The sequence below is a fragment of the Suncus etruscus genome, chromosome 5 (assembly GCF_024139225.1).
Source record: "Suncus etruscus isolate mSunEtr1 chromosome 5, mSunEtr1.pri.cur, whole genome shotgun sequence".
Taxonomy (NCBI): domain Eukaryota; kingdom Metazoa; phylum Chordata; class Mammalia; order Eulipotyphla; family Soricidae; genus Suncus; species Suncus etruscus.
Window position 1 is genome coordinate 88,419,271 of NC_064852.1, and position 15,872 is coordinate 88,435,142.

Genomic DNA, 15,872 nt, shown 5'->3' on the forward strand with positions numbered 1-15,872 from the left:
AAAATGGTCTGACTTTTGTCCTGGTGTGCCAGCGTGGGCCCTCTGACAGGGAGCTCATTCATCACCACTGGAACTTCAACTGTGTCCTGACCCCCAATGTGCTCTCATCTAAGGCATGTCTGTCCATCATTTCCTTAAATGGTGCTGGTATGAAAACAGCTGACTCTGGCACTCTCACCTGTGCCATCCTCCTACCCCAGAACTGACAGCAGCCATTTTCTCTTCTTCCCAGACCGCAGGATTTCAAGAGATTCTGACTGAGGTGGAAATTTTAGCCGTAATTGTGGGCTGCCTGTGTCATGACCTCGACCACAGGGGAACCAACAATGCCTTCCAAGCGAAGTAAGTGTTCTAATTGTTGTTATTTTAATGCATTTGCTTTTCTGTTTGAAGCCAAAGGTGACTGGTGCTAAAGAGTAAAGCATTAATTTCTGGCATCTGAGGCCAAGGCCAGGCCGACTAGGCCAGGCATGCATGTCAGGGGGCCCATCCATCTTTATAATTCCCTATTCTTCTTTTAATTGCAAATTTGCCCTTCATGTCATGCTTGTTGATTTGGTCTGTCTCTGTTGACCTCAGCCAGATAACAGCTCAAATTGTAAAGGGTTTCTCTTTTTTATTCCTCCAAAAGTATATTCACCTTCTTGGACTTGCAGTTCACAAACTCTGGGTCTAAGGCCATTACAATAAAAATGGCCATAGAAATTTTGTGAAGCACAAGTCTCCTCTTTCTCCAGAAGAATCTCCTCAGGATTCTTGTGGTGGTTGATGCTGTTAGAAAGGGCAGTGAAGGAAGAATATGGTCACTCCTTCCTACTCCTGCCTTCCACAGCAAAGTGGAAAACAAAGAATGACATCAAGACATGGTATGTGGCCCTGAGATACACTGCCAGGTGAGTGGTCTGTTCTGGGATAATGTAGTCTTTATTTTATAGCTCACACTGTGGCCAAGGTGACAGGACTCAGGGATGCCTGTGGAAGCAGACTCAAGACTGCTTGGCTGAGCTCATCCTGAGGGTTCAATTTTAATGTTCCTGGGGATATCTATCTACCAACAAAATGATTAGAGTTCAGAGGATAAAGAAAATATCCAGGTTGGAGAAGTTAGGGAAGGTACCAACAATGTGAGATGAGCTATCTGAAGCCAGATTTTCAAGTCTGATCTTGTCTACCACCATTACCTAAACTCCAGCTTTTTTGGTTTGTTTGTTTGTTTTTTGGGGCCACACCCAGTGGCCTATGCGCTCAGAAATCGCTCCTGGGGGCCGGTGAGGTTGCGCTAGAGGTAAGGTGTCTGCCTTGCAAGCACTAGCCAAGGAAGGACCCCAGCGTCCCCTATGGTCACACCAAGCCAGGGCAATTTCTGAGTGCTTAGCCAGGAGTAAGCCCTGAGCATCAAACAGGTGTGGCCCCCAAAAAAACGAAAAAAGAAAAAAAGAAATCGCTCCTGCTTTGGGGGGGACCATATGGGAAGTTGGGGGGATTGAACCGTGGGTTTGAACCCTCCTAGGCTAGCATTCACCGCTTGTGCCACCACTCCAGCCCCAGCTCATGGAAGCTTTTTGTTCCTCCAAACACCTTCCTAGTTAGACTTTGGCACCCTGGACCTTTGCAGTCTGGCAAATAAAGTTCGATTTTGTGTTCTTCCTTATTTACTATGAATCCTTTAACTCAATCCTTCAACCCTCTCCCTCTTCTCAATATCCTACAGTTCCTTTAGGCTTAGTTTTCTGCCATACCCACCCTACAAAAACTCAGTCCACTTAGTCTTACAAGTCACATCATACCACTCTGACTAGACTTTCAGGAGCTTTGAAGGAAATTTTAGTGGTTTATTGAGACCCAATTATTGCTATGTTCTCTCAACTCAGCTGAATATCACCATCTCTCTGTGGCCACTACAAATTCCATCCCCATTGCTCTCCTCATAGATCCCAGACTTCCTAAACAACTTCCTTGCTACCTCCTTCACCAAGAAATTTGAGGTCATCAGTGCAGGCTTCTTTTCGTGTCATACATTTCTTCTTTCCCCTATATCAATGAAAGAATTGCCCTTCTTCTAGACTGAGGCTCCTCGATCCACCTCAGCTTTGTGTGCTGCCTTTGCTCCCTCCTCCAGGTAGACCTTGTTTCCATCCATCTTCTGTGTTCTACCCTGGATTTTCCTTCTTCTTTCTACTGGCTTTGAGTACCCAACTAACTAGAACCATTTCCCCCATTTTTAAAAGCTGTTCCCACTCCCTAAACATCTTTGCTCTATTTCTCTTCTTCCCCTTTCATTTAATCTCCTTAGAAAGTTGGCTGTCTTCATCTTTCCCCACCCAACCTTGGCTGTGGCTTGCAGTTCTGTCTCATCCTCAGCAAGAATATCTAACGCTATATATAGTACTGCTGCTTTCCCTTTTCCCAAAGCACTCAGATCTTAATGATCCTTCACCTGCATCCTTCAGGCCTCAGAAAATACTTTGTCCTTCCTCATCCTGACACTCTTCCTTTGATTTCCAGATAAAGAATTTTCATTAGACTTTATAGCCTTTCTTCTCAGTTTTCTTCAAGAGCAGACTCCCTGTTCTTCTCTTTCTATCGCATTACTGGTAATACTCCTGTCATTTCCTTCTATTCTATATGATCCTTTATATGATCATATAAATCTATATCTCTAAACCAAAACTCTACTTATCTCTGAATTTGTATTTTAGATACAAAGAAAGCACCGCTCTCTGTCACCTCCCAAAGTCACTTCAATCTGTCTTTACCTTTCAGTCTATCACTTTTTCTTGTTGGCTGTATTCCATTTGAACACCAACACCAGGAATCTACAAGTCACCTAGATTTTTTTTTATCACCTCTTAAGTTAGCATTTCTGAATTCTCACAGGAACTGCAGCTATTTCTCCTTCCTCCTGCCATACTATAACAACCAGCCTGAATCCTGTCTAAGCTTTTCCTTCGTAGCACTCCAGAATAATCTATTTAATTCACAGAAGTGATCAAGCCATCTCCTTTTATAAGTCATTCACTGGCTTCCTGTAACTTTTAGGGCTCTAAAGTTACATTTTCTTTGAATGTCTTAAAGACTTCATTCAGCTTCCTGTCCTTCTCTTGCCCAGCACTCACCTCTAGACCTGCATCTGTAGACATAGGGTACTATTTGAAATTTGGGGTGAATTGGGAGTAGAAACCCTAGCTACCTCACTTTTTTGCTCCCCTAGAACCCTGGTTTTCCTTTGTCTGGAACATTATATTTTTTTTAAAAAATCCTCTCAAAGTAACACCTCTCTTGGAATTTTGTCCTTGGTATCCCGTTCTTGTATCAATTGTTTTGCATATTATGTCCTAACTATATCAAGAGTGTGCCTCCACTCCATTTTTTCTGCTGGTGTATAAGGGTGGCCTTCTTTTTTCTTGCTTATCTATGATAACAATTGCAGGAACATGATGATTATGATGTGCATAAACCACACCATGATTATTTGACAGAGGGTGGGAAAAACGCTGAAAACACACATGAATATGTTTATCCTAATTATTGTCATGTAAGTTTTCAACAAAGTTTCCCAATTTCTTAAACAAATATACTTTATAGATTACTATAAAACAGTTGTTTTATACCAGATTTTATGCTATACTAAAGATAATAGGGCCACTGGGGCCTACTGTGTATGTTTTCATTATAGAGTCTAAATATTCCTTACTTTTGAGTTCCTGTGTTTGCATTTTTTAAATTATTTCTTTAGAAGTCCTTCTTTGGGTCAGTAGCAACAGAGTCAGTATATCCTTCACAGACCTTGTCTCCTCTACTTTAGTTCTACTTATGCATGGGGAAGATAGGAATGAGTTAGAATTGTTCCCAACAAAAGTGAGCTTCCTATGGGTTCTTTTAAGAGTTAAGTTCATCACACTACTCTGATACCACTTGTCCTATTCTGTCTGAGACAGAGACACATAGAAAGACAGAGAGAGAGTGGAGAGAGAGAATAAGAGAGAGTCAGAATAAGGCAATACTATTTGTTAGTTAACTCCTTAATTACCTGGCTCATGATCTCACACCTAAACAGAACTCAGTTACCTGTATTTCCTCTCCCTAGAACTTGGAACTGGGTTACTATGATATTGATTCTCAGCTTTGGGAATCTAATCTACAAGTTCTCTTATATTTAGAGGCAAAGTGTATCATTTTTGTGAAAGCTATGATGAGCACATTCCAAGTGGATGGATAAACCAGAAAGTCAATCTTCCTAGAAGAAAAAAAACAGGAGCTTCAGAGAGAAGGAGAAAGGAGAGATGTACAACCAAGGGAACGAGAAGAAGCCGAGCTGACCCTGGCTAACTGATCTCAACTTCTAGTTCCAGGAGATCCAACTATATTTGTGTTAATTAGGCTCCCTTAGAGTTCCTAGAACCATTTGATCAACATTTCCTTTAGTGGAACTAGTTGCAATTTGTTTATATCCTGGGCAATAAGCAGACCTTAAAACAATGAGAAGTACAATTTATTTTTTGCTAATATCAACTGCTCATCAATATATTTGTAAAATAGGTATTTTTATCTTCATCTTATGAAGAAAACTGAATGCCAGAAACATTTAAATTTATACCTTCAGATATAGCAGTTTTTGTACCTGGCTGTCTGAGACCAACAGTAGTCTTTAACCCTGGTCATATTCTCTTTCATGACTTTGTGATATTTATTTTAGAACTTTAAGCTTCTGCACCAAGATCTCTAGATACAGAGGTCTGATTTTACTATCCATGACGAAGCAGAAGTCTTCTATACACCAAAAAAGCACTGAGGGAAGAGTAAATGATCATGCAAGGAGTCTATAGTTAATCCCATGACAGTATACTTCAGGGGTGGAGAAACCCTGTATCTCCTAGGCCAAGAGAATTCCCTCTATGATATCCCCAATAGTTACTATGCCTATGCAGGGAGAAAAAGAAAAAAAAGCACAAAATAATCATTTTTCCACATATAAATTTATTGATTGATCGATTTTTATTGACGTCTTTATTTTGTTGTAGATATTGAAGTTGATATCTCCAATTTTATTTTATTTTATCTTTCTCTCTCTTTTTGCACTCGGCATGGTTTGATTTCAGAACTGAGACTTGAGTGGTGCTTGTCTTTATTGCTGTAGTGCTTACTGGATATTTAATTTGATATTTCTTTCTGTGCTAATGTGGTGTTTTAATTACCTTTTTCATGTCCTTGCTCAAACTGAGGTTGAAAGCCTCTAGAAGGACTCTGCCATGTTCAGCTTATTTGATTTTTTTATTTTTTATTTTTTCTTATTTTTTTACACCATTCTATTGCTTTTCTTTCCTTCAAACAAAACCACATAACTCGAATTATCAAGCTCCATCTCTCAAATAGAGGGGAAAACAAGGGAGGATACCAGGACCAAACAGATATATGATCACTAATAGTAAGCTAGACAAAGAGGGGACCACCTACTCTAGCAGCCCGGGAGGATATGGTTGCAGGAAGGGAACTGGGATGGGGAAGGACAAATTTGGTGATGGGTATTCCCCTGATTCAATGTTAATATGTACCTAAAGTACTACTGTGAAAGATATGTAAGCCAATATGATCAAAATAAAAATTAAAAAAAAATAACTTTGAGCTTCTGGTTTTGTGGCTTGCTTTCCATAAATTTGAACCCTGGAAACAACTACATTTTGACATCCAGAAAATCAAGACACAAAGCCATATAAATCATATAACTGAACTAGACCTCGGTAGTCATATTTTTCAATCTATTAACTTTATTAAAATGAAAACTAAGGTCCTCTAACATCAGGTTGCTTATGTATGATTGATCAGCTTTCACATATATGAAGGGTTGATACTAGAATTTGAAAGATTTTGCAGTATCCTCATGTCTCATGATCAAGATAGTCATATGGGTATTCTCTGGACAATAAATTATTTACACTTTATTAGCACATGGGATATCCACCCTCCTACCATGATAAATAAATTTACCACTGAATTTAGGATAGTTTATGCTTTCAACAACATCCAGTCTCAGTCAAAATCTTCTCAGTAAATGTTGGAAAAATATTTTTACAGCATGGCAAAGTTACTGCCTTTTATTAATTAATAAGACTTATTTAATACATGTGCCATTATATACCAAATCCCAATAAAGAAATATATATTTTTATTTCCTATCTATTCCCCAAAAATTGAGTGCTTTCTACATGCAAAGCACTATGCTAGGCATTGGGGGAGAAATAAAAAAAATCATAACAAATAGTTTCTTCCCTTAAAGTATTCACTGTTTGATTTCAACCTTTCAAGTGATTTAGAAGTGGGATTTAAATGCACCAATCATTATGTGGCAAAGTACATTCTGCCTTTTAAAAAAAATCTTATATAAGGCTATAAAGAAACAGGAGACATTTAGCAAGGGACAAATTACTATATAAAATGCAAAATGCTCTATAATAAAAAGTTGTGACTTTTGTTATTGCACAAAATGATTTATTCGCTTAGCCTTTCTGATAAGTGAACCTTTGCATCTTCATACTTTATTCTTAATTTTTTTAGTATTGGAGTATGTGCAAAGAATGATCAATAGGTAGAAAGAGCAGCAATACCACAGTGCTTAGAAATTGCACTGTTAACCTCTCTCCTGTTCTCCCCAGGGACAGTGCTCCCCACTCATCCCCTTCTCTATTACAGCTGCCCCTGATGATTAAATATCAGCACTGAGCAGCTTTGTGGTATATTCTCCTAGGAGACTTCTTCTATTCATTTCTAGCATAATCTCTTAGACTCATTTCTTGGGAATGAAAACCCATCTTGTCGCTTTCAGGCAGGTCCCAGAAGTGAAATACTGGGGCACATTAATCTGCTGTGACAGCCTAATCCCATTTCTCACCACCTCCCAACAATTCTCAACTTTCTAATTACCTTTCATAGTTTTTCTTTTTAAAGTGTCCTATGAGCCATAGCTGCACATTCCCATTCAGTATCTTTTTCAAAGACAGCAGAGCTAGGAAAGCTAGGAAGGTTTTGCATTTCTATCTGCACATTAATGTTCAGTGCCTATGCAAATTACTGAATGCTTAGAAAGACAGAATTTTACTTTTACTTTCCTTTGTAATAAGTTCTTTCTTGGTGTTTTGTACCCTGAAATGAAAATCCTCAGAATATCAGGATAACCTAGCCAATCATATATATCACAAGTAGTGACATGCATAAATATCCCTGTGTTCATAGAATCTGGGTTCTCCTCCTTCATGTCCCCCTCCTCCACCACTCTCCAAAATACCTTAATCAGAGTTTCATGGATATAGCATGTGTGACCCAAAGCTATATATATGATGAACATAAAAAATTAAAGTGTGGCGGGCTGATTGATATAGTACAGAGGATAAGGTGTTTGTTTGCCTTGCATGTGGCCAACCCAATTTGAACCCCGGTATCCCATTTGGTCCCCCGAGACTGCCAGAAGTAATTCCTGAGTATAATAATCTCTGAGCACTGCTGTGTATGGCTGATAAAATAGTATGGCTTTAAACTAGATATTATTCATTTGTGTTATTTTTTAATATTTAATGTGGGGAAAATAAAAGTAGATCTTACACAAAAATATTTTGCATGAAAGAAATGCCTTTCTTTGGAAATGTTATGAACAAGTAATATTGGCTAGTTCTGAAAGCCTTGCTCCCATCCTTCAAAATCAAATTAGTTTTTTTTTCTATACAGACACCTAGAAAATTTAATAATAATAAAAAAAATTGGGTTCAGTGAGGTAAGACATTTGCCTTGCATGTAGTCAACCTGAGTTCCATTTGTTGTGCCTAACAGCCCAGAGCAGTGTATTCTTTGCCTTTCTCGGCCATGAAGGCAAGGGGAGGAGACAGACTTTATGGCATGTATATGGGCTAGTTTGGTTAATAGTAACAAATCATAGAGATCTGAGCATGGATTGAGCACTTATAATTCTAAAATTCTCTATTAAATTTTGTAATAGTTTTTCATAGATTACAAACCAGTGTATCAAAAATGGCACATCCACCATCACAAATGTCTAAGATACAATTATCATTCATAGAGTATAAGAAGATTTTAAAGCTTATATTCCAATCTGGATCTGATAGTTACTTGCTGTGTAACCTTGAAAACTTTTTTCTCTGACACTTAGTTCTCATTATTATTATTAGTTCTCATTATTATTATCATCATCTATGAGAAAATAATGCCTATTTTCAAAAATGATCTAGATGAAATAATGAATTAGTTTTTAATATGCTGTCTAGATACTTACTCATTATTATAACTTTACTATCAAATATATTAACATAATTATTAATATTGATCTTGCAATTCAAGCTATAATCTCTAGACAAACCACTGTAAACTTACTATTAACAACTAATTTTTTAAAGTACCTATTCCATGTCAGACAGTAAAGTGAATTGTTCCTTAAAATCATAGAATTCCAAAGTCAAAACCTAGAAACCCAATGTGCATGCTGAAAAAAATTCTTATAAAATTTAACTTTATGTTATAAAAATAAAAATAAAAATTAATTTACAACTATTATTCAAATTTGTCTAACAAAATTTTACTCATGAAATGTTCTAGATTTGGCCAGAGTTAAAAAAATAATACTAGGGGCCAGGAAGGTGGCGCTAGAGGTAAGGTGTCTGCCTTGCAAGCGCTGGCATAGGACGGATCGTGGTTCGATCCCCCAGCGTCCCATATGGTCCCCCCAAGCCAGGAGTGATTTCTGAGCGCATAGCTAGGAGTAACCCCTGAGCGTCACCGGGTGTGGCCCAAAAACCAAAAATAAATAAATAAATAATACTAATTTAAGTCTAGCAAATTTTTCCTAGCACCATCTTCCAGGATTTATAATAATTTATAATAATCCCTATAAATCTAACCCAACATGGGTTCAGGAATATATCCTTTAAAAAATTTATCTATTTATGATCTGAGTGGCTTCTCTATAAAGGTGGAGGGAGGGGTTAATGACTGAAATCCTCCACATTGCTTTTGTATCATCTGATTCTCATTTCTCAACTAGCAAGGCTAGTCTGTGACCTGCCAGTCACTAGTATTTTCAGGATGAGACCAGCTTACCTTCTAAAATTCCAGACCCCATGTAGCTGTAAGAATTAAAATTCTCTCTTTAATTTCTTCTTATTTGCTTGCTTTCTGAAAACCCACCATCTTTTTCAAGACCTATGACTGTTCTCTCTCTTTCTCTCTCTCTCTCCTTCATGACTCTGTGGTTTGTGCTATTGTTAATGGAGGGGTGCCATGTCTCTTAGTTTCTCCACTTTTAGTGCGAGTTCTTGTCCAGAACGATCAGTTCTAACTATCATTATCCTACTACTATTCTACTCTAATAAGTTACTCTAGATATGAGCACTGTGCATAGGAATTTGTTCATAGTTGTTTTTTTTGTTTTTTTGTTTTGACTATAGTCCAGTCCTCCAACAGTCTGAGGGATAGCGAACTAGCCCCCTGTTTAAAACGTTTGATGATCCCTTGCATATTTCCCTCTATTTATCCTTTAATAAAGTAAGGGAAAGAATCCACCATCTTTACTTGCCCACCGTTTTGTTGGAACTTCCAGAAGTGTCCCCTCGATCAATAGAAATTTCTGGGAATTGTTTTTTTGATTCTTCAAATACTTTCTGTGCTACTTAAGTATTTTAGAAGTGCAAAAAACCCTTGGCTATTTTAAGTAAACACCTTGTGGAAACAGATATTGTTGAAGAATGTGTTATTCTACATAAGCAAAATTCACAGATAATTCAAATTAGCCCTTTCAAACATGATCTTTATTGTATTTAAAGTGGAAATAATCATGGTATGGTTAATTATTGCTTAGTGATTATTTAGACTGTAATATACTACATGCCAGTTACTGTGATACTTTAAAATATTTGACAACATTTTCATAAATAACAAGTGATATAGATAATATTATAATTTTAGAGATCAAGAAACCCCCTGAGTCTTAAAACAGCCAAGTAACTTACCCAAATCCTGAGATATCATAATATGACTCATAGACTAGAAAACTAACATATATGTCAACAATATACCAAAGAAGGTTAAATAGGCTACGTAATAGCCACAAGCTCTTTTACCAGAGGAATCAGATACATTTGTTGTACCATTCATTCTAAGCATTAATCAGATGTTTAAAGTGTATTGCTTAAAGCCGACCCTAATCTTCAGAGTTAGAAGTGCTATCTATCTGCTCTTTACCTATCATCACTTGCAGCACGCTGACTGGACATAAAAACTTGGTGTAGTGTTTGTATTATATGTTCTGTATATTATATATTATATGTTCTGTATATTATATTCTGTATATAAGAAACATCAGTTTCTTAGCAGTATAGATTGTATCTTACTCTCTGTTGTTTGAACCACAGCATGTAGCCTAAAAGAAGATACTCAGAAAATTCTCTTTATATATGACTTAACTACCTAGCAGTTCCCTGAAAATATGTCAGTATTTGGTCCTTTGACTAGGGAAAAAAATTTTGGTGCAGGGAGTGGAAAATAGTGATTGGGGAAGGTCACTCACCCCTTTGTCCTTTTCCAGGAGCGGTTCTGCACTGGCCCAGCTATACGGAACCTCTGCTACTTTGGAGCATCACCACTTTAACCATGCTGTGATGATCCTTCAAAGCGAGGTACAGCTAATGTTTTCTTTGCCCTCAGCACAAAATCAAGGAACCAAGATTCCTTACCTCTTTTCCATGATAGCACCACAAGTAAATGCAAAAAAATGTCATTTTCCTCTTCTTCCCCCCAATAACCCTAAAATGTCAAACTGTTGGATCTTTGTTGCTTTAAAATTTTTTTTCAGATTCCTTACCAAAAACTTCATTTTCATTTTTCCTGAGCAGATTAATTTGGTTTAAGATTTACTTAGGTAAAGAACTCACCTATCCCTTGTCAGCAGAGCAGGGCCTTATCTTCTCTTAGGGGGATAGAAATACATGAAAAGAGTGATTTGATAAAGTGATGAGTGGTCCAGGGCTCCCATTTGGAAAAGACAAAATCATTTTTGTTTTGTTTTGATTTTCCCGTTGTTTTTGCTTGTGCCAAAGTCATTTTAAGAGATAGTAGAAGCAGAGATGGGGAGATAGCTCAAAGAACCCTAGTGCATGCTTTGCCTTCTGGAGGCTTAGCTTCAGTCCTGAACACCTTTAGGAGTGACCCCTGAGGGGTTACCCCGGAGCTTCTATGAGTGTGCTTTCCTACTTCCCCCCAAACGATAGAAGCAGCAGAAACAGGACAAAAATTAAAGTTTATTAGTATAATTGAGAAGCCTATAAAATATCAAAGAACTCAAAATTACTTATGAGACCAGTTTGAAAGTGAGAACTACAGCTAAATTTAAGACCCAGGGCTAAGGCCATCTGGCAGATTTTGCTTCCTGTGGCAATGTAGCAGTTGAAAATATTTGGATTTTCATACTTTTTCTCTCTATGGAGAAAAAAAGACCCCACCTCCCCTGACTCAGGCATCTGAGTTTGAAATGACCAGAAAGGGCTCTGTTTAGTTTTCTGCAGGCATACAGAGCTTTTTTGGAGGCCAGAAAGGAATCATCTGTTCCCTATTATTTGTCAGTCCTCTAGCTGTGCCATTAATTATTATTATTATTATCATCATTAAGAGCCTGCTTTGCTGAATAGCATCATTAAATAGAGAGGTCTTTTTTTCTCTAGCTTATTTTGAGAAAGCGTGTATGTCTTTTGCAATATCCCGAGCACCTTCCTTGACCCCATAAAAGAGAGCCAGTGCCCCAGAACCTGAGTGTGGTGGGGAAGGGCATGCCGCAGCAGGGAGCACGTTCTCAGCTCAGAAAGAAACATTTAGGGTTAGGCATTTAGTCTCTCTCACAGAGAGCAGCCTCCCAGCATCTGTGGCTCTGGAATTTTCCATGAAAAAGCCATGTTTTCACTGTGACTGGGGAAGCAGTGGCAAGAGCAACTTGAGTTCAGGCTCTTATTTTTGTACTAGTGATACCAGGAACTACACTTCTGACCCCGAGAACTCCCACATCTGTATGAAGGAATTGTATAAACAGAAATCCAAGGTTTCCTTAGAAGACCATGTGTTTATTTCCTTAGGAAAATAACCCCTGCTACCTCAGAATGTGTGTATAACACATGGTTCTCGTTCACTTGGAAGGAAGAGCAAAGAATAATCATGATGGAACCGTGGACTGAACTATGGGGGTATAGGCAGACCCCTGCCCTGGTGCTTCTTCCACACCCCATCTTAAAGATAGAAATGGATTCCCTAGTCTTTCACTTGCCAGATACTGTAGAGTTATAGAGAATTTAGAGGACTCATGAGAGGTCATCCCAGACCTACCTTCCTCCTCCACATTGGATTTTCTTTTCATCTAAATTACACGCAACCTTTCTTGCACAAAGAGTAGAAGCTGAATAGTAGAAAGACAGGTAAATTTCAGTCACCAAACCTTTGAGGCTTATGTGCATGTTAACAGTATACTCATTGCAAACTAACTTTTTATATAAAAGTTTATCTGGCAAGATTTGTCACTCAACCAACTATAAATTCTGTTGGTTATTATATATTCTATTGATGTAGTAAATGCACTCACAAAATAAGCGAGAACCCAAAATTTAGATCAACTTTCCCCTTGTCTTCTCGTTAATGCTCACCCTGACTTGCTATATTTCACTATCTGGGAGATGCTAGGATCCAGGTGACAAGGAGTCCTTAGCTTCCACCCACCTCCACTTTTTCCACACCTGAATACAGTAGCCTGTGAGGCAGCCACAGGGTAAGACTCAGGCTGAGATACAGGGCAGATTTGCGGTAAGGCATTTCTCCAGTTATTTGTCTTCTTCCTAATGAATGAATTAAGGGTCTGGAAGAGTTCATTTGAAAATTATTATTAATATTGGACCTGATCCCAGGTGGAACCAATAAACTCTAGTCTTTAAGGGGTGGTAGACTCACTCAATGAGATAAATGAACTCTTGGAAGCAGATTATACTCTAATGTCTGAAGAGAAGTAATTTACTAATTGATATTCTGAGGCCCTGAAAGAATCCATTTACCTCCCACTGGAGAATAGCTTATTCTCAAGCATTCATTGCCTATTGCCTTCTGCATCTTCTTCCTACCAATACAAGTTTTCAAACTTGTCTTACTCTAGGGCTACTTGTAATGAGTGTGTGCTTTGTGCTAAAAAACCCTAATAAAGGAGAAGTCTTGACTTACAAAGCTTATTAAGAACTTCTTCATCTCTTTACAGAAAACATTGCAGAGTTACCTGGGGTAGTTAAAACAAATTTTGATGAAAAAAAAAATGCTCTTCAATGGTATGGAGATAGAGGTGTTTTTGGAAATTTTCTTAGGTAGGAGTCATTTTAAATGTCTAAGAACTTTTAACAATAAATATGTCAAATGTGTCAAAACATCTTAAATGTTCTTTCTGCTCAGTAGGTATTCACAACATTGAGCTTGATTCACCACACTTTATTATTACACATTATAGTTAATAGTTATATAAATAATTATATATTAAATTATATCATATCATATATTATATTATATTTATGTTAATAGTTATAGTTAATAGAAGGTTTCTCAGTTTCCCCTGTTGTGACTTTGGGCCAGATTAATCTTTGCGTGGAGCTTCATAGCAAGGATTCTACAGCATTCATGACCTCAGCATCACAACCTCAGTGTCCATGACCTCTTCCTTCTGAAGACCAGTATTGCTTCACCTATCAGTGTAAAAACTTAAAGCACCTCTAAACTATCCCTGTTTGGAAACCACTTGTCTAATGTTTTGAAGTTTGTTCCTTAAAGTCTTTTATTTTTTTTACTATGAAAAAGTACACTTGTTATCTTAAGTTTCTTTGAATAAAACAAGTGTTTATTTTAGATCAGAAATACCTCAAAGTGTTCTGTTTATTTCTCCACTTAGTGATTCCTACAGATGACAGTCAAATTGAATTGCTGACATGAATATATCCTTAGGAATACAATTTTAAATGTTTCTCAGAGTTTTTTTTCTCTTTAAAACTAGACATAATAAAGTGTTTCATGGTTATCTCCCCAAAGCAGATTGTCTTCTATGCCTTTATTATGTATAATAGGAAATCTATTGGTATGTATACAAAATTTTATTGAGTTAAAAATATTTTATTAAGTCGATAGATCCTTTCTTCAAAGATTGAAAAAAAAAAGCATGTCATTGGCAACTTCAGCTTTTATGTTGTCTTTTGTGACTTTTACTTTCTCATTACAGGGTCACAACATTTTTGCTAATCTGTCCTCCAAGGAATATAGTGGCCTTATGCAGCTTTTGAAACAGTCAATATTGGCAACAGACCTCACGCTGTACTTTGAGTAGGTATTGGCATGAGATCCATTTGACAAATGGTTACCTGAATTACTGTCTTGTAATTAAATTCCTGATCCATAGTGGGGGTTGCCTGTTATTCTAGCACTGATATCGATGTGTAAATGAGCTAAACAGTGTGGTTGTTTTCCTCTCATTGAAGCCAACCTCATTTAGGTGCTGTCTGCAAGACAGAGAATCAGGACTCTAAGCATAAGATTTATATCTTTCTTTAATTTTATAAGCCTTATTTGAAACACATGACTCTAATTAAATGAGTGTTATTTTCTTTTAGGAAGGACTTCAAATGCTATTTTAGATCATTATTTCTGGTAGATCTATAATGGCATTGAAGATGCTAATGGAAAGAATTGTTACTGAAGGTTGACTAGAAATCCAATCAGCTGTGGCCTGGAAGATAGTTTAAGTAGCAAGTTTGATCCCTGGTAACCAATGGTACTCTCAGAGAGTGGGGTACAAGGACTATCCAGCACTATATTCCTGGAAATTCTATGCCTCTCAGAGCCCCTAGGGCCTGCTCTATCAGGTCCTACCTCCTTTTTATAGCCAAAAATTATCTTCCTCCATAGATAGGTAGACTTATCATAAACACCACATTTCTTTCCCTAAAAATCATTTTACTTGATTTTTAATTCATCTGTTTTTTTACAGCCTCTTTTTAAAAATATGTTTCATGCCTGACCTTTACACATTGAAAAGCAAAGTCTTCATTTACATTCTGCCAAGGGTGGTGCTTTCAGAACTCACTGATGACTTCCTTTTCTATATCCTTCACTCATTTTAAAATTTTCATCTTCTTTGAAGTATCAAAGGTATTTACTGATGTTTCACTGAATATTTCTATTTTTTTATTCCCAAGCATTTAGCTGTTGTCTCCTTTGCCTGGGTCCTTTGTAGGTTCTTTCTTCCTTGCTCTTACATATAAATTCTTGAACATAAATTCTTAGATTCAGTTTGTTTGGTTCTCTTCAATATAACCATAACATAGATCTATAAATGAATGAAATCTTTCACTCCATCCCTTCCTCTCATATGCCAGGCACATGCTTCTAACTTCCATCTCAGAAGCCATCAGTGACTCCACTGCTTTCCAAACCAGCTTTCAACTTGGTTTGAGTTTCTTCAAGGTATGCCATAATCTTCCCTCAACTTTTTATCTTCATTACATTTTATGAATCTCTTATATAACTTGTTCAATTCAATATATTAGTACTCTTCACCTTTAACACATCTGTTTCTTTCTCCAATAGTAAAATCATGATTTTTTTAATGAAACACAATAAAAGTGGCATGGACTGTTTTTTCCCTGAATAATCATTGATAGTTATCATTAAATTATTCCTCCTTTTTTCAAGATAATATCATTTATAATCATGTTAATATTTAAATTTAATATTAAATATTTAATTTATATAATATAGCTAATAATAATACAGTTATACTTTAATCTTAAAGTCATTTTGCACAACTTAGATGC

General features: G+C 37.0%; 1 protein-coding gene across 1 annotated transcript in view; it reads left to right on the forward strand.

Annotated features, from left to right (window-relative positions):
• The window catches only part of PDE11A (phosphodiesterase 11A), a 431,148-nt gene that overhangs the window by 345,718 nt on the left and 69,558 nt on the right, over nt 1-15,872 (forward strand). Inside the window, exons 13-15 of the mRNA XM_049773400.1 lie at nt 233-342; nt 10,583-10,673; nt 14,282-14,382. Of these exons, the coding sequence (XP_049629357.1) occupies nt 233-342; nt 10,583-10,673; nt 14,282-14,382 (302 nt within the window). The remainder of the gene's footprint in view (nt 1-232; nt 343-10,582; nt 10,674-14,281; nt 14,383-15,872) is intronic.